At 48.4% G+C, this 23,075-nt stretch overlaps 1 protein-coding gene across 6 annotated transcripts in view; it reads right to left on the minus strand.

Moving 5' to 3' along the window:
- LOC119456274 (protein TANC2-like) overlaps positions 1-23,075 on the minus strand; it is a 271,072-nt gene that overhangs the window by 28,351 nt on the left and 219,646 nt on the right. For 5 of the 6 annotated variants that reach the window (XM_049669656.1, XM_049669660.1, XM_037717953.2 and 2 more), the window contains 7 exons: positions 6,639-6,827; positions 5,304-5,396; positions 4,620-4,730; positions 3,838-3,903; positions 1,264-1,572; positions 229-357; positions 19-99 (listed from right to left, as the gene is read on the minus strand). In XM_049669656.1, the coding sequence (XP_049525613.1) occupies positions 19-99; positions 229-357; positions 1,264-1,572; positions 3,838-3,903; positions 4,620-4,730; positions 5,304-5,396; positions 6,639-6,827 (978 nt within the window). The remainder of the gene's footprint in view (positions 1-18; positions 100-228; positions 358-1,263; positions 1,573-3,837; positions 3,904-4,619; positions 4,731-5,303; positions 5,397-6,638; positions 6,828-23,075) is intronic. The other variant, XM_049669659.1, reaches the window with a different exon arrangement.

Here is a 23,075-nt window from a genome sequence, read left to right on the forward strand (position 1 = left end):
CGTGCGAAAAGTTCTTACCTCTCGCGTGACCAAAGGTTTGGGGTTTGTTTGAGCAATTAAGTGGTGTGCCCCTCCTGTTGCTGGGCACACTATTATTTCCTGTAAAAAAACAAAAAAAAGAGAAAAATAAGCCGTGAACTAGATGCAAACACAACAACGGATTTCATTGCATCGTGTGCTCTCTTGACGACTTAGACTCAAATCAAACACAAATAAAAGTTCACTCACTCTGTTGGAAAGGTGCTTTGCGCGAGGGTGAGGGTGACGAGCTGGTGCTCATCAGCGATGCGACGCTGTCCGAGCTCTCTTCCCTGCTCGAGCCACGAAGTATGCTCATGGCCTCCGCTTCTGAAGAGCCTGGTCAAAATGAAGTGGTGAGCATAGTTACACCCATGCCTCCTCTTCAACGACGCAGGCGACAACATTCACTTTCGTTTTAAGGCGGAAACGTGATGTTTTAATGTCCCGAAACTGCACACTTGGTTGTGAGGGACACCGCAGTGGAGCGCTGCGGATTAATTTTGGCCACCTGGTATTCGTTAACCGGCACACAAAGGCCGGCACACGAGCGTTTTTGCATTCCCTCTCCATCAAAACGCGGCCGCCAGCGGCCGGGAATCGGACCCGCGACCTCGTGCTTAGCAGCGAAACGCCACAGCCACTGATTCACCGCGGCTGGTCAAGAAGAAAAATTTACCCTGATAAGAATTATTGCGGGTCTTAATGAATATCGGTTGCCATTATTTCGAGCAAGAACTCGTTAGCTAGCCCTCTATAGCAAGATCTATATAGCAAGACCTTTCTAGCAAGACCTACTCCCAGTAAGTTCCACGCAATAAGTCCACTTCTCTCTATTTATTTCATCTATAGATACCACTTCCAATTTTAGTGAATAACAACATTCCACTGGAACATTGTTGCTAATTTTATATCTTCACTCGACGCCTATCGTTTCGCTTGCCGTCGGCCTTTGTGTTGTTAAAGCGCTCCTAGATATTCGTTAGACTCCGAGCGCACGTTCATTATATACACATTTAATTTCCTGATTACTCGTAAGTTACTGTATACATCTCTTGAAGATGTCTACCAAGTACACATCGGGTCGATCCTTATATGCCCGGTAATTTTTCTCTCGTGACCCAGCTCCACCGTTATATACTAGATATACTAGCCGGCGCTAACCGCAACTTGCCCAGGTTTCGGTTCTCTTACAGGATGGCGCGTGACGTAAGTATACAGTACAGATTTTTCTCCGCCGCTCACCCGTCAGCGTAGAGATGGGGCTGGTGTTGGTGGAACCGGCCATGTTGATGTCGCTGTTGGCGAGCGAGGACACGCTGGCGAACGATCCCTGGCTGTGGTTGCTGCCGCCGGCCGGCGGCACGTAGGCCGTCGAGGCCGGGGGGCCCTCGCCCAGCAGCAGCCCGAGCCGAGTGTACAGGTGCTCGGACGCATGCTGCTGCTGCTGTTGCTGCGAGCCGCCCAGGGGTGGAGGAGGGGGCACAACCACCGCTGGTGGCGGAGGATGGTGCTGGTATGGCTGGTGGTAGATGGGCTGCGAAAACTCGTCATCTGCGAGCACAGAGAGAGAAGTCTCGAACGCTGCTCGGTGGCGACAGACTCACGCAAACCAGGCCTGACAGCAAGTCGACGGAACAGTATACCATTAATACGAACTCAACGGCTGCGTCATTCGATATATCTGGCTTCGCGGTGAAGTGAGAGAACCGCCACGACTAAACATGCGTGGCCGACGGAACACCGAGTCTGCGGTACCGACCCTCCACGACGCAGAATCCAAGTCAATGAAGAACACGCCAATAAAAAATCGTTAACAGTCACTGAAGCTAAGAAGAGCTCCATTATCGGGAAGAGGCTCGATCTATTTCTCTTGGGTGACTAACCTGTCCTAACGCAATCGCGCCGCCTACAGATGTTTCTGTTGCCCTTACCTACAAGTATAACCGAAGATCTGAAATGCGACACAGGCGTTGAAGAATTTCGAACAACACGTGCGCTTAAGTTTCAGCAAGGTTTACGTGACGATGACCCGAAGCTATATTACGTTATCGAGTTCAAAACAAACTTAAGATGTGCGTCAGTTCGGCACTGCTGACAGTGCTACCTTAAAACCTCACGTACGCCGACCTCCTGTTCACTCTCCCCGTACTCTTCTCTTCCTTTTTTTTTTTCAAGCGCGTTTTACTAATCCTCAGTGCAAATGAGAGGAAGCGGAGTTATCATCAATTACGAATGTACGACTGTATAGTGAACCAGAGACAGTATAAAAGTAAGGGGTGAAGTATGAGATAAAGCTCTGTGTGGTCAAAATCGGCACTATAGTAAAAAATGTCCGAGCCATGAAACCTGAAAATCGTACTTTGCATTCAGTTTACTTGTTATCGGATAACTGTACCCTTGCACACATAAGTACATACATTGCATATTCTGACGTCATGCAAAACGTTGCATTTCTTATCACAAAAATAGAAGATAACTAGCACGAAAGTGCCTCAAAAGTAAAAAGTATGCAGTATATGTGGTTCGGGTACGTGTGCAACGAAGCACATTCCGAGAAAACTGCGCTTATACGACACGGCAAGTTCTACAACACTCATGCAATATTCAAGATTCAACACAGCATGTTGCAAGTACAAAATAAAAATCGAAGCTGCAAAAAAATTAAGAAAATAAACAAAAGAAGCGATCACAAACGGTGCAGTGAAAAATCTACACCATGCAGAAAAGTGCAGCGCGCATTCGCGGAAACACTTCGCACTGAAACTTCACATTTTTTTTTTTTTTTGCATTCCCATGTGGCGACACCTATACACTCGATCATCTCGATTCGTTGCGAGAGTATAGGTATGCTTCAGTGCAGAACCATGGACACGACCGTGACTCTGGTGCTGTATAGACGACGGACGTCTGCTCATTTTTCTACAGCACTCATATTTCTATATTGCGCTTCGTTTCCGTAACTTTCTGACCAACTTGCAGTCATAGGTGCTGACGCCAGTTCATTAATGAACACAAAAATGTTCTTGGGTAGCTTTATACAAAACTTGGAAAAAGAAGAACACGTCAAATTACGTCAATTGGCTTTGCTCGAAGTTCTTTCTGTCCTGGTTAGGTATAGGTCTACTAACACATACTATCGTACTACTGCTAATTATCTTGAACACAAGTGTTGCGGTCTGGTGCAGGGATCTTACACTCACATGTGGCGCGCCAGGCCGGGTCCATATCGCATAGCTATCCGGAGGCCGCGCCATTTGTTATTAGGGGTAAGGGAGGCGGTAACCATTATGACTACAGCGCAAACACACAACGACAAAAGTAAGAGAACGGGGCATCACTTTGTCACTGCACTTGAATTACAGCAACGGAAGATCGACACGCGTAATCTTCCCACTCTTATGAAGCACTAACGTTGTTTATAAGGCTACTCGGAAGCCCTACGCGGGCCTTACACAAAAGTTCCTTCTGGTTGAGAGCCCTGTTCTCGCGGGCAAAAAAAAAAAAAAAAATCAAACAAAAGAACACACAAACGTCAAGCGCAGCGTCAGCACACCACTGCATGCGCGGGTGGTTTTCACAAATCGAACGGAGGGTATACAATACACTTGTGCTGGTATAGGCCTAAGCAGGCAGCTACTACGATACGTGCAGAATTAGTGCGTTGTGCATGTGGAATGTGGGACACACATACGTACTGTACTGTGCTGCTGCGCATGCTGAGTCATTCTCTATGACCGCTACAAACAATTGGTCGAGCACACACCACTGCAAAGCATGCCGCTCAACCTGTTTGCCAGAAGCATGACTGATATTTACCTATGGTCCAGAGAGATTTTATTTTTCTGACCATATTCATTGGCCAGTGCTGGACCTTGGCCAAGTCTGCCGGGATGAAAGACAGTGGATCACTCAGGATGTGCTCTATTCAGAAGTTTCGCCTTCACAACACCGAAATGCGCAAAGGCACGAATGCTGCAGGTTTGCTTTAGAAGAAAAATCGCGATACCATTGTTTCGACGGCGAAATTTTGAAAGCTCATGACGAAGCTAAACACACGGTACTATACAGAGGGAGGCACATCTTTATCACTCTTTCAACAGCTACCGCTTGGCCAATTCAGGCCAAAATAAGGAAAGCTAGCCTCTCTGTCTTTCACAAAAGTAACATCATTTGTAATCAGCGTTTAGGATACCAACTGTCCTATGTATGGACGCGGCTTCCGAAGTAGCTGAGTAATGATACATTTAATTTACGTATAAAGGTAGATAAGATACAGCGCACCATTTCCTGTAGTTAATAAGAACAGGAGGAATACTTAACAGGAGGAGAAAAAAAAAAGGAGAAAAACAAAAGGTGTGTGTATGTGGGGGGGGGGGGGGGGGGGAGGATACGGTGCCCTCAAAAATATATTTTTCCATTTTAGAATAAAATTTTCGTTCTACTCCCGCACTAAGACAGTAAAGCTAGCGAGTGAACCTACCGATAAGGATCGATCTCTTACCCATTGTCACACAGATAAAGTGTTACGCGCTGCGCCATTAGGACCCTGTCAGTCATAAGCGCCCAAACGTATCAAAAGGCAGCTGACAGCTCCTTACCTGACAAGGCGTTGTGGTTGTCTACGCTAACCGTGGAAGGCCTTGCCATCTTCCGGTCTTTCCAGGAAATATGGCTAATCTTCGGACTGGCCATGCCTGACGCCGGAGGGCCTGAAGGGTTGAAAGCAGCGTCAGTTGTTGTTAGGCAATCTACGTACTCAAGGACTTCGATGGTTCTCTCGCTTGCAAAAAGGGTGGGGCGAAGTTTCACGCTTTGTTGCACTCAGACATTCAGAACCCGTGTCGAGTATAGTCGTCCACGCCCTTTAATGTCGGAAAATACGATACTAACGAAGGTCTAAAGTTATCGAAAAGTGCTCGTGTTTGGTCAAAGGCTTGAGCAGCAGTAAAGGTCCAGCTACCAGAGTTGCGATAACACGTACTGCAGCTTTCATTAACAACCAGCTTCGAAGAAAGAATACAGCAATCAGTGCGAATGTCCATGGCACCATAGTGTGGTCTGCCTGCTCAATAATGTGGTAAATCTAATGAATAAATTTGACGAAAGGGATATTAATATTATTATTCCTATTTGCTCAGTTATATGGCAGGAAGTTCGCATTTTCAGGGAACGGAGACTGGACGATTCCTCTGGCGAACGAGGCGAAACATAACCCCTTCCTGTAGCCGCGCATCAGGAGCTTATTCCACTTCAACCCACGAGCGTGGATTCCATCACCGTACCTCTTGTGTGAGGGTTGCGAGTCTGCATGAACGTAGTGAAGTGTCCATTGGTCTTCATGCGAGGCCTGGACTGGTTGCTAGGAGCTTTGGCGGCTGTCAAAAGAAAAGGAGACATTGAAGGCGGTGGCAATAGTATGAAAGAGCAGAATTACACAGCACTTGGTGTGAAACTACTAGATTGAGCCGCTAAGATTTAAAAAAAAAAAAGATGTCCCCGAACACCTACAATATTAGCTTCTAATACTTCTGCATTCATTATACCGAAAACGCTTTGAGATTTATGGATCGGTCCTCCTACTATCAAGGGTCTTTGGGCTTATACCAACCCTATTATTATTCACCACCACGGGACCAACCACAGGACCTCAAATTTTGTTTTATTCATAAAAGTTTCTCTCTCTCTCTTTCTGGCAAAAACAGTACAGGAACTTTCACTACCATTGCTACTGCGCACCCGCTATACTCATCTTGCAATTGTATAATGTGCGCGTATACTGACCGCGTTTTCGTGGCAGTTCCTGCATGCATGACGACGTTAACGCCGAATTTCCGCAGAGTAATGAAATTTGTCTAGCACTGCAAACATTCGTTTGCAGTGCTAGACGAATTTCATTACTCTGCAAACGAATTCATCTAGACTGCAAACGATTTCGAGACCGAGTCCCCAAATGCATTTTCAATAACGGACATGTCTCCTCCAATCAGCCTTACAAATTAAAGTGGGAAAGGAAGCGAACGGGAAAGTTTCACGCGACTCTCTTCAAAGACTTCCTTTTCTGAGTTGTAAAGCAAAAAAAAAAAAAAAGTTGCTTTGCACCGTTCAAAACTTCATATTTTCAGCTGCGATGCAAGAGTTGAGATAGTCACTTGCACAGTGAATAATGTTGATATCGCTGCTCTACGAACCAGTAAACGATTCGAATAATTTTTTTCGAGTGGTGTTTTAAAGAAACGACCAAGGTTTGCTCAACAAGTCCATCAGAGCAGTGTAGCTAACGACACGAGCTATTATTTCATGCAATAAGACACAAAAAGCCCGTATTTGTAGCCATAAGGCCACAATGTCTCGTCATGCACGTCGAACATATAAGTGATCCACGAGGTGCTCTCTCTGTTGAGGGGGAACGCGCTACCTGAAACATATTCGCACGCCGTATTCGGTTTCACAACTGGAAGGTAACATTCCCTTGAAAAGTAATTCAGCAGCGTCCACTTTCATATTCGTCACGAATTAACTTACAACAGTTTGTATAGGGCACGTGCGCGTTACTCGTGTCATCTACTCTGCATACGAACAATGAGAAGCTACGCATGCGCAGAGCTCCAAGCACTGACCTTCGGCTGCGCAGATGGGGCACCCTGGTCCGTCGGCGTTGAGCATGCAGTAGTAGCAGCGCTCGTGTCCGCAGTCCTCGGTGATGCGGCGTCGCTTGCCCTTGTCGAAAGGCACGTGGCACGTCGGGCAGCGGCCGGCCGTCGGGGACACCACCAGCTCGTCCATCATCTTGCGCACCGTGCGCGGGTCTGCGCATGCGCAAGGAAACAAGCCAGGGAGCACCGTGTAAGCAAATACGCTCTCCACACGTTGGCTTCTCGCCACGCAAACCGAACCGCCAGAACGCAGCAGTCATTCGCCTCGCTAACGTGGCAGATCAGACGTAGTAGCGTTGTTGACCTCAGCGCGCGATCAGTTCGGTAATTCGGACACGACACTTTTACTGCGTCAATCGCAGGCCTCCGGTTTCTGTTTTGCTTAATAAACGTTTGAAACAACAACAACAATAATCACAACTATTGCGATAACCCCAGAACACCAGTCGCTCGGTTAACCTGCTACAACATTCATCATTCAACATTCATGGCATCAAACTTGCAAGGAAGTTAACGTGCCACTTTCATGTACACGTATTACACGTTGTATAGGATAACGACGATGGACTCTCTTACAGCACCGCATTTCCAAGCACCCGGCCGAAAGCGTTCGTCTTACTCTCCAGGGTCTGGGGACACTAGTGTGCTCAATCTCTTTCTCGTAGCACTGCGTGCTGCAGACAGTAAAGCGTGACGTCACGCGAGAGTTCCACCAATAACAGTGCTAGGGAGTTTTAGCAGAGCGCACGACATGGGGAAGAAGGCACAGCCAGCGTACCATGGCCTATGTTACCTCAAGTGAGGCGCCCCACCACGTGACGTCGTACATATAGAGTAATGCCGCAACGCTCTAGCTGCAGGGAGTAGCGACGGGTTATGGGAGGCTGAAGCCCGAGAAGCTCACACGGAGCTCAGGCTCTTCAGTTCACAAGCCTGGTTTTTGAAAAGCGCCATAGCAAAATCCCCAGAGGTATTCACCTCACTACAAGTTTCTGCTCGGTATTGCGCATCGCTTCTCTTTTTTCACACGGCGATCCCAGGTGTCTGCAGGTTTCAAAGTCGCACCACGAGAAAAACTCGTTATACTGCGGGAAAACGGGTGTCTCAGCAAGTGTCTCGTTACGGTTCGCGGGCAATGCAAATGAATAGAGGTTCGACGGCTCGTGTTTTTTTTTTTTTTTTGAGTAATTATTACTTACATCGTGTCTAACCAGGGCTTCAAACGCACGGCTGCACTCGCATTAAACAGCACGATTCAGTTTAATAAGCAAGACAATTTCCACCACTAATTGAAAATTTTCTGTTGTCATCGATTTCATCGCCGTCCCATTACAGAATTGTATTGCTCTGGTTTCTTCCTTTTTGTGTGTGTGTTTTATTTTCTAACTTTATCGCTCAGTATATACAACGCAAGCTGCTTGCAACAGCATAACTAATTAATGTGGAGATACCACCTACTCGAGGTGGATTATATATATATATATATATATATATATATATATATATATATATATAGAGAGAGAGAGAGAGAGAGAGAAAAGAACACTGAACAATAATGGTAGAGATTCTGTTACATATGTAAGCGATCAGCCCAACCGTTACTGCGAAAGAAAAGCTTTCCCAAGAAAATCCCTTATTCGTATTCGCCTCTGGACGAGCTGATGGTTACGAAACGGGGCGAGTCTAAAACCGTGCTTTGCGGTGGCCAACGTAGACAGCAAGAAACACGAGAGGATTGCGAGACAAGCTGCGCCGTAATTGTCTATTCTTACGTTCGCTCTGTTCAGAGCGCCATATAGCTCTTCAATACTCATGGCGTTACAGGCGCCTTAAGGCGTGCAGGTTTAAAGCCTTACACCGCCGTTATCGCTTTGCACGGCAGGCCTAGAGCGAGAAGCTGCCTCAGAACAAGCCCAGCCGCAGGTGCCTCGAGATAATCCAGCTGCACGCTCGTACAAGTCCCTCGCAGCTTTCCTCAATCGCATGTGCAGCGAGCGAAAACCAATCTCGGACAAAGAGATCCCGATGCATCAAAGCCTGATATGTTTTCCTCAAGGATCGAGAGCATGAGCCGCGGAGCGTGCCAGGGCCTACTGTTTCGTCGAGCGGCAGGTGATTCGCCGCTGCAGCTCCGATCATGCCCATGCATGGATGCAGACCGGCGCATGCCGCATCCAATTCAATCTGTAGCGGAGCAGGTCAGGCCAGCCGGGACCGGCGATAGCAAGTTCGTCTGATCTTGAAGAAACTATAGAGAAATAAGAGATGAAGAAACTAGACTGCGCCCTGAAAAAAAAAAAAAATAGACAGCGGACGTGGTGGGTTCAGCACGTTTCGTATAAGAGACGCGTGAGCCTCAAAAGTTCCCGCGCAATACTTTCCGAGAGCAACCAGAAGAGAGAAAGAGAGAGCAAAGAAAACAAAGAGCAGTAGAAATAAGATACGGGAGAGACTTTCGAGGTGCGCACATGTATAGAAGCTTCGGCTTCTGAGCATGTCGTGCATATAGACGTGGCACCGGCAGAATCCTTTTTACGAGCAAGCCAAGTAAAGTGGGATCCGCCGACCAAGAAGCAAAAACAAAAGCGTGCGAATCGGGGCTGCATCGACACGCATCGACGAGGACCGATCCGAAGCGTCGCGCGCTCCCAGCACCCCGTTCTGTCTTCTTCTTTTTTTTCTCCCCACTTTGTGGATTGCTTCTCTTTTTGTTTTCACTCAGACCTTAACGTAACACAGCCAGAGACGCCTCAAAAACACAGGCACGGCCTGAGGCGTGTAGTCGCGCATCGGTTGTCCCGAACGTATCGCTCAACGCAGTGTGTTATCACAAGTAACACGACCTCGCCAATTTCGTATTGCAGACAAAGACTGCACCGGCGTGTGACCTCTCGATGCAATGCGGCAGCTTGAATCGTAATGTTGCGCGGGAAAGACGATCGGCTACTCCAATCGGGCTCCGTTGACGGCCCTGGCGTTTCTCTTTTTCGGAACAGCGGGCCGCTAGGCGTTGCGTCACGTGACATTGGTTCTTGCACTTGCTGGCGTCGTCGTCGATCCTCGTAACGTATGTGCCTGTTTGCTTAAGCAGCAGTACGAGGGATCACGACATACGGTGCAGAGTGTGGAAGCCAAAGCTATATTTACTCAAAGAGTAATATAAAGAAATACAAGACACTTCTGTCAATAGTTCAGGGAATATTGCCCAAGTTTCCAGAGCTGATGGAACGGTTGCACTGCAATAATTCACTAGCCTTCGTCAGCAGAAAATCAATACGTGCACGCCTGCAACAACAGACGAGATGGAGAGAGAAAAAGAAGAGTGTGGGTCTTGGAGCAGACGTGAAGAGATGTCGTAAACAGAACAAAGCCAGACGAAGGGAAGATGCACCGAGAAGTGCAGTCATGGTGCACGAAGCAAGCGCTTAGGAAAAAGAAGTAGTAGAATAAGAAACGCCATTCCCTGGTTGCTACACCTTCGCAAAGATCAAGGCCGTCTTGCTGCTGAGATCCAGATCAGAACCCTCACACGTACGCTCATGTTGATTGAGCGCACCCTGTCTCTTGCCGGGTGGGCCGCTGTCGCATGCGTACCAGATGGTTCGGCAAAAGGAAGGGACGTTATTGCGAAAACTCTATAGCGTAAAGATGTGGCCTGATGTACCACACAGGCGTTGTAGCAAGCCAGCAATGCAGAGCAGGAGATTCGGCGCTATATAGCCGTAGTCGGAGGTGAAAGCACGAGATGACACGAAAGGAAAGCTATGCCGTCCAAACGCCAGGAGTGGTAAAATACAGCTGGTGTACATCATTTCTTTTAAGGAAGCTACGCGTTGTGTCAATATGTTATATATGTATGGAAATCTTGCGCACCAGTAAAAAGAATTGCTGTATGTCCTGTCAGCCGGTATAGATATCGTTTCATGTCGCTAGCAAAACGCTTTATCTCGTCTTCCCTATTGGTCATATGGCTGAGAATCAAAGCATTGTCACTTTCAACACAGTGGCTAGACGATTTTCATCCTCCTCCCGCAGCCGTGACGCGTCCTTAACGTCACAGTAAGAACTGGCGAATGACCAGTCCGTACTCACTGAAAGAAGAAGCTTATGACAAATCGAAGAACACTATTGAGGCTAAAAGACCTGCCCGCTATTACCACTCGTCGCATTCACGCAATACAACTGCTACACACTATCAAAATATACTGTTAGGCAATCTTAGACACCACCAGCGTAAGGCGCAACACGACGGCCGCAAGCACAACCAACGACGAAAAAGAAACGACAGCGATTCATAGAAGCGTAGGCGTCAATAACAAGAAGAATGCAGAGGAAAGTGTTTCGAGTTCCGTATAAGAGAACGATTAATGTAGACGTCACACGAGGCGACTGGAGTCAATTTCTTTGAGCGTCGCTTCCGGGAGCCCCGGAACGCACCTGTCGCTACGTCTTCTGCATCTTGCAGGGCTTCACGGGAGTCGGGGGTCGCAGGGTCGAGCCGACCAATTCGACACCACCGTGGAGGCAGAATCACGGCGCCGTGCACAACGGTGCGTGCCACCGGTCGCAGCGGGGTCGCAGAGGTCACGTGCCTTCGGTTGGCTCCAGAGTCGCCCGGACGGGTGCCCTCTCTTGCTGTTAGGGGGTCCAGCCGTTTTGTCGTCGCCAGACGAGACAACGCAGTGCTTCGCGGCGTTTCGTGCGTAACGCCCCCGGGGATATATATCACAGCGAGCCTGTTTGCGAGCGCATTACTAGCACATACAAGAAAAAAAAAATAAGAAACGGGTTTTTATCTACAAATATTCGGAATAACGCGGATTAAAAACGGTGCACGCAGCGTTACTGCCGATAGCCGGGTAACCGAGGTCGTGGACGGTTATGTAACCTCGGTTACCCCGGCTATCAACGGTAGCGTGCCAAGCCGTGTGTCGGCGGAATGCCAAAGGAAAAACTGAATAACTGCACGGCTGCGGTATAACCGGCTTGAAGGACCACAGAACGACGCTCTCGGCGAGTGCTCAAGGCGCTTCGGCAGAAACCAACTATATACGGAACTAGTGACGATTAAACATTAAAAAAAAAAAAATCGCTTCTTCCAATGGTAAATATGCAATACAGGATTTAGGAATAATATTCACTTGATTGTGATATTTCATTGAAGATTCGTCCTTCAGATCACCCTATAGGTAGTCCAGACACCACTCCACTACCACTAAGCAAGATCTTGAAACCATGACGTCATACGTCGACGATTAGGGTTTCTTGACCTTCAGTGTGTGTGTGTGGGGGGGGGGGGGGGGGGCAGGGTGTGTGGCTGTAAATTATTTTTGATAGCGCAATGAATGTCGAAGAACCGCAACCAGCTCATCAGAGAGATTATCGAAGCGGAATTGATAGCTAGGCTTGGTGAACTTTGTTATAACCATCAATGGCGCTATCAGAAAAGGAACATCAGACAAGAATCAGCGAAAAAAGAAAAAGAAAAAATTGAGATGAAATGTCAATGCGCTGAACATGCACGGCCGATTCTACATATGTGCAAGGTTTCTCTTCAATAAACCATCATCTGAAAGGCCAGCGCTTCGTAATTGTCTCCGTCTCTCTCTTTTTTGCGTCCTCGTTTATTGTAAGATGTACCAACTCACCCAAATCGCTACACTTGTGAAGATTATAGCACTGCGATAGTTCCCGAAGTCAACTGACCTGAGCGACCGCCAGCCATCTAATGGCGTATACCCAAACACACGCGCAAGCATCGCTTCTGTCGTCTCGTATTGTCATTTCTGTCTCGTGTTTTATCTATGTACTCCAGCGCAGGGCAGCCAATCGGGCGCAGTCCTGATTATCCTTTCTGCTTTTATAAATCGCTAGCTCTATGAGTCTTTTACGGCTCTCGACGTGTCCGTTCGCTTGTCACGGCGAAATACTATCATCACGTGGTTGCGCTAACAGGGCAATAAAATAAATCCGAACTACTGATCCAGCTAACGATGTTCCGGTCGTACTTAAAGATTCAATAGAGAGGCCCTGCGTAACCCTTTCTAGCCTCCTCATCTCCCTTTGTAGGCGCTATACTAAAGGAATCGCTCCTTCACCCAACGGTTGTGACAGTGGCTTGGGGAGATTCACAATCGCGGAGTGTACGCGCGAGAGAACGGTACGGGCACGGCGGCGCCCAGTCCTTCGCCGCGCAAACACACCGCGGCCGTACAAGGCAGCGTCTCCGAGACCCATCATGGTGCAAAGTTCGCGGGGCGCTGAGGCCTCGACTCGCTTATCACGGGCCACTCGAACAGCTTACGGAAAGGGGAGAGTGGGGGGATGCCACGCTGCCAGCACGCGACAGAAACAGCAGCACGCATGGTTAGCTAGAAGACGGGGTACATAAAGAAAGATGGCGCCTCATCTGAATAGCGAGGAGGTGGGCGACGGACCCCGCTGCTTTCGTGCGCTGCGTGATTCCGTTAGCGGCCATTCGTTTCGGATTCGACGCGGGCTGCCCGAGAGATTTGTGCTCGACTCGAACTTGAGAGCGTACATCACCGAAATATACGCGCTTTTCTGCAAAAGGATGATCACGAAGCGATTCCGAGGGTCGCGTTCGAATGCACTCAGTCGTTAGGGGGGAGGAGGATGTATACTTGCAAGACTGCGGGACTTCAGCTCTGCGCAAATTGCGGTTTGTTAGATTCGTGTTGGAGCAACACGATAGGCGTAACGTTAACAGATATGAAGTCATATATGAAGTCAAAGAAAGAAATAGAAATACGGTGCAAGGTGCGCTCTTATGACCAGCAAATGTTGGGTCATCAGACTTCTGACGGCCGAACACCGCAGGTTTTATGTCTGGATCCTACACCGTGTTTCTCTAATGTTTTTTCTTTCTTTTTCTTTTTTTCTCTTCCTTGTTGTTCTTTTTTTTTTTTTTTTCGTTGAACAGTTTGGCTAACGTTAGCTGGGGCACACGGTATAAAGGTATACAGAGAATAGTAACACACTGACTGGTGATATTGTAGCAGAGATTCAGAGAAAGAATACAGTATAAGGCGAAATGCCGTCGGCATGAGGCAAGCTCTTCTATTAGACAGCTGCTTGGCGCTGGCAAAGTGAAGAGAAACAGGGTTATGAGGAGCGGCCGCGAGTAGTAACTGGATTTGGTCAGGTAACGTAATGAGAAGATATAACCACCGTTGCGTTAGAGAAACAGAATGGGTGCCACGGGAGGAGAAACACGCTCGAAAGCGGCATAGGATTAGATGGAGTGAGGATAAGAGAAAATTTGTGGGTTTGTGTAGGGCGGGTTCCGTACCCGCGGCAATTGGAGATCTCGGGGTGAGGCTTTTCCCCTGCAGCAGACTTAATCGTGCTGATGGGGTTAATGATGACGAAACTACGCAAACGATATACGTATATCTCCGAAACAGCATCCAAATAACCGAAGCTACTGTTTCTTTCCTCCTCCTCCTCTTCCTCTCGCCAATGCGGTCGCGTTGTTGTTGTTGCTGCTGTTGTTTCTCAACCTTCTGAATTTCGAAGCGGCAGGCTTGCCAGACGCACACCCTTCTATAGTGGGCCCTGTAACAGATCCTTGTAGTTGGCAGAGTGGCTTCGAAATGTTTCCCAAATACTCTAACTCCTGGGGCAGCTATGTCCGCGAAAGAAACAGCAGCGAATTTTGAAGCTGCCTGTGAGCAAATCACGAAAGGCTCGTGGCGACATTGTGCGAAGCTCTGTTCAAGCAAAGCACGCATAGCTCATGCATGGTGCGAAAGCGACTGTGTTTCATTCGTCTATCGGATAAAAGGTATATAGAGTGTATGCTAGATAGAAAAGGTGTCGGGAGCGGCATAAACTCCATCAACGTGCTTTGTCGCTATGTTTATTTTTCCTTCTCTTTCCAAGAAAAAGTCGCGCCAAAATAGAACACTTTTGAGTTATAACGCATTACAGTGCCTCAAGATGTCTAGCCACGGCGCCGACGTTTACATGTATATGTCTGCACTCGCACTATAACGCTAACACGCATGCGCCGAGCTAAAGCTCTTTAATTAGAAAGCTTTAGCACAGATCGATGACCCGCCGTGGTTGCTCAGTGGATATATGATGCTGGGCTGCTGAGCACGAGGTCGCGGGATTGAATCCCGGCCACGGCGACCGCATTTCGACGGGGGCGAAATGCAGGGAACACCCGTGTACCTAGATTTAGGTGCACGTTAAAGAACCCCAGGTGGTCCAAGTTAACCGGAAGGTCCTCCACTACGACGTGCCTCATATCATATGGTGGTTTTGGCACGTAAAACCCCATAATTTAGTTTTCATTTTTAAACAGATCGATGCAATTCATGCACCGACAAGTGGCTTGCGCATGAGCTTGAGCAGCACCAAATGGGCGCTTGCCTGCGCGGAGGCATGGATTGGCGCAGCGCGCTGTGCTAAAATGCTGTATAATGCAAAACGAGATCTATGCGCTCTACACTGCGCAGAAGCGGATGAACCAACCGCGACGCGAACGTCGTTCCGAGGAAGTGAGAATAGACAAGGCCGAGCACGCGAAAGCCCGCGGAACGAACTAGCGCAGAAATTCAGAACAGCGCTTCGGAGCGAGGCAGGAATATGTCCTCAATTATTTATCTCAAGTGAGACAGAGATGTCCTTTCTTTATTTTTATTTTTACTAAAAACAAAGAAAGAAAAGCGCAGCGACGTGTTCGAAGTAGAAGGGAGCGCAATTCATTTCGCCCGCGTTTCAAGTATGCAAATTAGAGCGCCGAATGAACGGCCAGCTGAAAAGCAACCGCTGTGCGGCATAGAAAGAGAGAGAGAGAGAAAGAGAAAGTTAACGAAAGAACGAGAAGCAAAGCGGGATATGAGAAGAGGCAGTTTGCATGTGTTGGAAGCAGATATGTTAGAATGGAGCGTTAATATTAGTTTTCTTTTGCACGGGGGGCTTCAGACTCTGCATATGCAGTAATCGTTCCCCTTTTCGTTTTAGTGCATGGCTGTTGTCCACGTGTACGTCAAAATTATGATTTGCTTCTCTTTTGCATAGCATATAGCACGCTGCAAAAGCCCCATACGAAACTCGGAAGAATTTATGCCAGCATACTGGTTACTGGGACCTTGGTATGCCGACCCTTCACGATATATTTTAACTTAATCAGATTCTGTAACCCCATCTCAACACGGCACCTTAAATTAATTAAAGGCGGCTATACCATCTGAAAACGAAAGAACTTCGCTTCTGCTTTATTGACGGGCAAAAAAAAAAATAATAATCTCATGCACTCACCGTTCAACTATATGCATGCGCTTAATTTCGCGTCAATTTACCGAAGTATGAACAATAAAATTTCCCCCAGTTTTTATCGCACTGTAGCAAAGCAACGCTTAACAATCACCATTAGAGCGTACATGAATATCACGCTTGGCAGGTCCGAGCTTTCAGAGACGCCATCAATGAAGCGCAATGCGCAAAAATTAGACGGCGCGGCCGCGGTATATAACGAACTTGTTTAGCGCACGCCAAAGAGCGCGTGCGTGCCTGGCGCAGCGCCCGTCAGGCTCCCTAATGGAACGCAGAATTGCGCGGGCCCAAAACACGGTTCGAGAGAAACAAGAGCATACCAGAGTGACGTCGCGGCACAGAGCACCTGGTAATGCAGTTACGCGCGGCTTTCGCATATGCATGACCCCTGCTTAAGCCCAATAGAAGGCCTAATTGATGACGCCCGCTGTCTGGCGTATCCCATCCGATGCCACGGCTCTGCCTTTCGTCAGCGGGGCAGGCAGGAAGCCGTGTCAGGCCGGGGTTCCGAACCCCGTCAGGAGGCAAATCCCCGGGCCCACATAGCTGAGCGCATACTGCCCTCTCCATGGACAGCGTTAAGCTCCTGCGGTCCCCAGGGGCAGCCGCCATGTTCCTCTTGTTCCCTTTCACGCTAAAGTCCCGTCGCTTTGTTTCATTTGTTCCTGACGCAGACGGGTTGTCGAATAGCAATGAGGTGAACTCACGAACGACAAAGCGCTCGTGACATGGGGGTGTGTGTATACGCGACGAAGTGGTAACTTTGCTACGCGTATGCATGCTATTGGTGCCACCGGAGCGGTAACACTGCGTGAAAACATTTAATAGCTTCAAACTGGAGCAAGAATAACACGCACCGACGCACAGCTAGCCAGTGTCTCAGCGTGAAGCACGCACCATGATGGATTCCCAAATGCAGAGCACGGAAATGATGGGTATATATGTAGCGCGTGGATTTGCACAAACATCGTCATTATGGTTTCAGACGGCTTTGTGACTTGGCAAGCTGATAATTTTTGAACAAAATATCGCGTTACGAATGCAGCAATTCGCAATAATGATTGCATGCGCGCAATGATTGCTTGGAAAGTTAGAAAGATAAAGCGCAAAAGGGTAACGCCACGAGAACGTCTGAAGCCACGAGCGCGAAGATTAGACAAATCAGTGTACTTCGCCACGGTCGCAGTGCTAGAGTTTTTTGTATATAGGGAAGGTGATTTTGACGCACAGCTTATACGCCGCTGAGCAGCCGACATTGGCTATAGTCGACAAAGGCTAAGGGATGGACGGTTATACTGTGGCGTATATGTCACGCCCAATTAACCCGTAGTTACTGAGTGAGCATACAAGAGAAGCGAGCATAATAAGATGTTGCTATTAAAAGAGCGATATATGTACAGACATTGGAGGCAGAAGCGTTTTAATCGGGCAAAATTTGAGTGTTCCAAGATTTCACCACACTAAAATAAATCAGGTTGACAATTCTCGCACAGAGAGTTTTGATCTCAACTATACAGCAACCTCGTGCCATCGTATAATACAACAAACCGCGTGTCATCCTGCAGTCTTATGCGATGACTCGGCATCCTCGTATAAGACTATATAACGCGTTGCTGCGTGCCATTACCAACCGAAATCTCCCCTTGATATCACGTCTCATTGTTTCGGTAGCCCGCGCGGTGCGGGCCTAACAAACTATGCAGCTCGCGCCTTCATTGTTGCGTACCTGCGGACAGTGACGCAAGTAACCCCGAGAAATAAACTTGAGCCCGAAGGTAGCGCGTATTTAGTTGACTCGAAATGCTTCTTCTTGTGCCGGGGACACGCACTGCAAACACGCAGGTGTCCCGTCTCATTCTCTTGGGACCGACGTTTGGTCGTGTGTTCTGGCAGGCGCGCGCCGCTGCAGCGAACGCGTGACCAGAGAGAGGTGTGCGCGTGGATGCGGGCGAGGACAAAGCGCGCACGCTGGCAGCGCCCGCATTGTCCTCCGCGAGAGGACGGTGATGATTAATTTATTGGAGCGTGCGCGGCCGAAAGATTCGCTCGGTCGGGGCGCACGACTCGGGAGAATGTACAGTTTCGAGACTCGGGGGCACCGTCTCTCCATTTGTGTCCCTCGAGTATATTATGTACTACACACTATACGTACGAGCTGTATTCATTCGGCTGCCCGTGCCGCCCCGTCGAGGGAACTAACTGCTGCAGCAGCTCCGTGACTGGCGCGCGGGGGATCCAGGAAGTGCACAGAGGGTCGCCAGGTTAATGAGGATGCCGCGTACGCCGCTCTGCGAAGTTGACTTACGCGCGGCTCTAATGACGCAGCGAGCTTTACTACGGTGTGAACCGAGGCCTTCGCGCACGGCTCTCCCTAACTATATATAAACAGCGATATATAAATAGTTAGGAGGCGAGGAAGAAAGACGAGATAAACGTAATCGGGTCCTCGAGATGAGCCCTCGTCCAGCAGCAGATTTCGCTTGCGCTTGGACCACACGTGTGCGCAGTGATGGTTACATTTAGATTGAGGCTGTACAAACGCTCTGCGCTTTGTGGGAGGCGCGCGGCGCTTGTGTGCCAAGGTTTTGAACCAAGCGTATTATACGTAACTCGTTGCATGCTGGAGCAACTGTGCCGCGACCCAAAGCGAACGGGGCGCGCTGTCGTTAATTTTCTCATTCATTCATTCATTCACTCGTGTCATTCATTCATTTTTTTAGCCATTTATGAAAGTCAGGCCAGTTACCTCGCTTTGGCTAACCCTTAGGACCACCGATCATGCGTGCGGTTTAGTTCGTTAGTTTATACAGGAGGACAGAGAGGTTACGGGACAGAAGACAAACCACTGACCCGCTGTTCAACGGGTTGCAGTATATAAGAAATAAGAGGAACGTCGTCCCACCGGGTCTCCGCCCGGCGTGTCTGAGCAATAATTAGGAGCATTTTGTACGCGCTTACATATTCAGACGTATGCAGCAACCACAGCGAATGCTCGTGTCGGGCAAGCGCACACAGCGCAGAGAACCAGCTATTAAACGAGAATCAACGAGTGGCCAGCAATTTAACTAACCACTGATTATGGGCCTAGCGTCGTCGGTGCATCGTCGAAACTACTAATCTCACAAGTATAACTGATCCTGTCTGTGTCACCGTTCTGGTCGCGGCAACGCTCGAGGCCCGCCGAAAATGGCTGCCGGCCCCGTATCGCTGGTTGACTCGGGAATAGCGTCGCAGTCACGTCTTCGCCTCCTGGCCGCGGATCCCATCATTTCGTGACTCCCGAGAGCCCGCCTTTCTCGGCCGCGGCTTGCCAACAAAACACACGCTCTGCATTCCTCCGCGATAGCACACTGTACAGACGAAGCCAAGTCATCAAATAAGCACTGGCTCCTCGCCATAGATTGCATGCAGCGCTTAGCGATGCCAACCAATGATTCCTATATCGCACTAAACATTTTAACACCCTTATGGGTGTATAAAGGGTGCTTGGTTTGTCCCATGGCAAACACCCTCAACGAAATATCGAGTCGTTAATGAGCACAGATGAAGTTTTCTTTTGTTTAGCGATATTTGTGGCAAGTAAACGTGATGATAGCCACAAAAGACGACACGGGGATATAATAAAGTAAACTTTATTAACTACCACTGTCAAACTCTCGTATCAGATATTTCGGTGCGCACCAGCTGGTGAGAATTATTACACAGTTTTCAACTACATATTCTCTTATCGCAGGTGTAGTTAGAGCACGCTGTCGTGTACAGTACGTTGTTTTAATTACCCTCAAGGGTGAGGGCGCTAAACATGGAATAAACCAGAACCTTAAAAGGTGTAAACATTTTACCTTATATTCTGGGAGTTTACGTGCCAGAACCACGATAGTGGTAGAACGCCAGCCTCGGCTGCGGGAGGCTGTGGGTTCGATTCTCACCGCCGCCGGGCACCCACTGGTTCAAAAGGGTACAAGCGTACCCTTTTGAAGCACGGCGTAGTAGGGACTCAGGATTAATTTTGACCACCTGGGCTTCCTTGGCGTGCACCTAAAATATAAGTACACGAGCGTCTGACCATTATTTTAGAGTATAAGATGTACAGGGTGTTCTTGTGTTCCTTTAGAAATTCATTTCGGACCTAAGTGAGTGACTCTCGGCATACTTGTTTTACGGTTGCGATATAAAGCTGATGGCTTTGAAGACATATACAAATATAACATTTTCAACTTGTCGTTTGTTTTTCTTGCGTGAAAAGAAGGCCCAGACCCTATAAATCATTGAATAAAACTGGCAAGCGTCGGAGTACCTTAAAAATTTACTATAACACTTATTTGTACGAATCAGCTTATGTTTCACCCGCCGCGGTGGCTCAGTCAGCTAAGTCGTTGCGCTGCTGAGCACGAGATCGCGGGATCGAATCCCGGCCGCGGCGGCCGCATATCGATGGAGGCGAAATGCAAAAACACCCGTGTGCTTGCGTCGTAGTGCACGTTAAAGAACTCCAGGTGGTCAAAATTAATCCGGACCCCTCCGCTATGGCGTGCCTCATAATCAGAGCTGGTTTTGGCACGTAAAACCCCAGAAAGAAGAAGAAGCTTATGTTTCGGTATCAAGGATGTAGATGCGTAATAAAGCTCGTGACACATTGGCTCGCTCTATTGCTACGATCGTTGCGACTGCCACACGCGAGCACAGCCATGGAGAAACGCCCACGTCACTCTTGCGGGTATTTTTCTGTGAGAAACGTCATCGCGCCTTATTGCTAAACGGCGTCTGTAGATTTTGCTTGTGTGATGACGTCATGATAACGTCGATGACGCCACTGCAGGTCCGGCGTTTGGAGGTGAACTTTACCATCAAATTATTATACTTTCTGAATGTTTCCCAACCTTCACACATGCTAAGCGTCATCCTCTCATGCGCGAGACGCGCGTGCGAGCGTCTCTACAACTTTGCAAGTATGTGTCAGCACTCCGCAAGGTTATAGTCTGACCGCAAACATAACATGCTGCTCGAGAAAAAGATGGTGACACGTAAGGTGACAGGCACTCAGTGAAAACACACTAACACCAGAATAAAACATGCAATCGTACTCAAAGCCACCAACTCTAAGTCTCGCTGACTCTTGTGTCTCTGTGCAACGCTAAAACTGGTCGAGCGAGGAGGAGCCACGTCTCTCGCGAGCATAGGGCGCGCCAAAAACAAAGCACCTTCAGAGCGAGCAACTCATCAGCGAGTTGAGCGCTTCTCGCGCCTCAAGGCACGAGTCTCACGGCGCTAATGTATCGCGACCTGCGGGGTGCGTCTGCGACGTGTCACGTGTGCAGCTGCCGCAGACACAACGAAACGTGATGCAAGTCCTCTGGAATGCAGAATTCGGCACGCATTAGCTAACCGAACTCGCCTACGATGAAGAAGGACCGGGCGTTGTCTCCGAGGGGACCTCCCACGAAGAAGCGAACAATCCAGGCATCCGTAATGGGTTTTCGCACACGTCTCTAAACCTTTGATAATATAGACGACGTTGCATATTGAATCAAATCAGTATGTATGTTTCAACGCTTGTGTGTCGTAGGCTGTATATACGCCCTACCTTTGTGTCATTCTGTGACTTCTGAAGAAGAAAATACTACGGCTAATTGCGCTAAACGGAGACATGACCAGGCACGCGCACACTTAATGAAGAAAAGAAAGTGAGGACTGTACGCGTTGTATATGGCCTAATATGAAGTGTGTGTGTGTGTGTGTGTGTGTGTGTGTGTGTGTGTGTGTGTGTGTGTGTGTGTGTGTGTGTGTGTGTGTGTGTGTGTGTGTGTGTGTGTGTGTGTGTGTGTGTGTGTGTGTGTGTGTGTGTGTGTGTGTGTGTGTGTGTGTGTGTGTGTGTGTGTGTGTGTGTGTGTGTGTGTGTGTGTGTGTGTGTGTGTGTAATGCACGTCATATAAGCGTTGAGTAAACCTATAGCGTTGTTAACAACTTTTGTCTCCAAAGTGAATTAAATGTGTGACGAGACAGTTTTTTAGTGGAACATTGCTTATAAAAAGCAAAAGAAGCCCCCTCCTCCAACCCCGCCTCTCATGTCTACCAACTACAGATTTCAGAAGTATCAGACAAAGGCCACACAGGCATCGCCACAACCGAACCGCCTCAATTTACGAGGGCGCGCCGCACCGTAACTTGTATGGAAATGCCACTTTGAGAGACACTGCATTTCCTGAAACGCCGCAAGCAGGACACGGCAGCTGAGTATTCACAGAGACGTCGGAGACGCACACAAGTCGTATACAAAAAGCAAGAAAGAAGACTTGCTAGGAGCCCATTGCCAGGACGCGCGTGAAAGACACGAATCCTAGAGACTGTACGAACAGGAAATAGAAAAAAAAGATGAATAGGCAAATCGTCGCTCCGGTGCGCTAAGCGGATTGAAAGAGACCTTCGAACACCGCAGGAAAAGCGGGAACTCCAAGGCGGATAATGCCACCGTTCTCGTTTGTATACACTTCAATCTCGAGGCGGAAATGGAGGTGTTTTAAGAAAAAGCGGAAGACACGATGTCGAGGTTACACCGCGCTATAGACACACCCGTTCATCGCTATTCAACATGAGCCACCGAACTTTTGCTTCTCTTCGTTGCCAGCATCAAAGGAAGAAAGCAAAACAAATAGCACGTCCGAACCTTGAATGTTAAACTTGACACAGGGAAATGTGCCAGACGTTTACTCAAGCCCTTCGCGCAATCTCCTTCGAACTGAAGGCTCTGTTATGCTTCTTCGCTATCCATTAAATACAAGAAACCGGTACGGTGCCCGAAAAGTTTGTGATTCTCTAACTATATGACAAGTTTCACTGCTCATGACATTCGACTCCGACTCTTGGGTGAATTTCTCTTCGTTACACATTCCTCAAAGTTTTACTTATAATAATTTCTCTCTTCAAGCTGTCCACTTTCCCTCGTTAGTCGCGCTTATTTAATTTTTGATGCGCCGCCTTGCCTCATTAGAATCGGCGCGCGCTCGTTTGCCTGTGTCTGGTTTGCGTGCGTTCCGAGCAACGAATAGGGAACGCCGTCGCTTCATGAGCCACGGCCACTTTCGCTACGCTGCACGA

This window comes from Dermacentor silvarum, chromosome 6 (assembly GCF_013339745.2).
Source record: "Dermacentor silvarum isolate Dsil-2018 chromosome 6, BIME_Dsil_1.4, whole genome shotgun sequence".
NCBI classification, from domain to species: Eukaryota; Metazoa; Arthropoda; class Arachnida; order Ixodida; family Ixodidae; genus Dermacentor; species Dermacentor silvarum.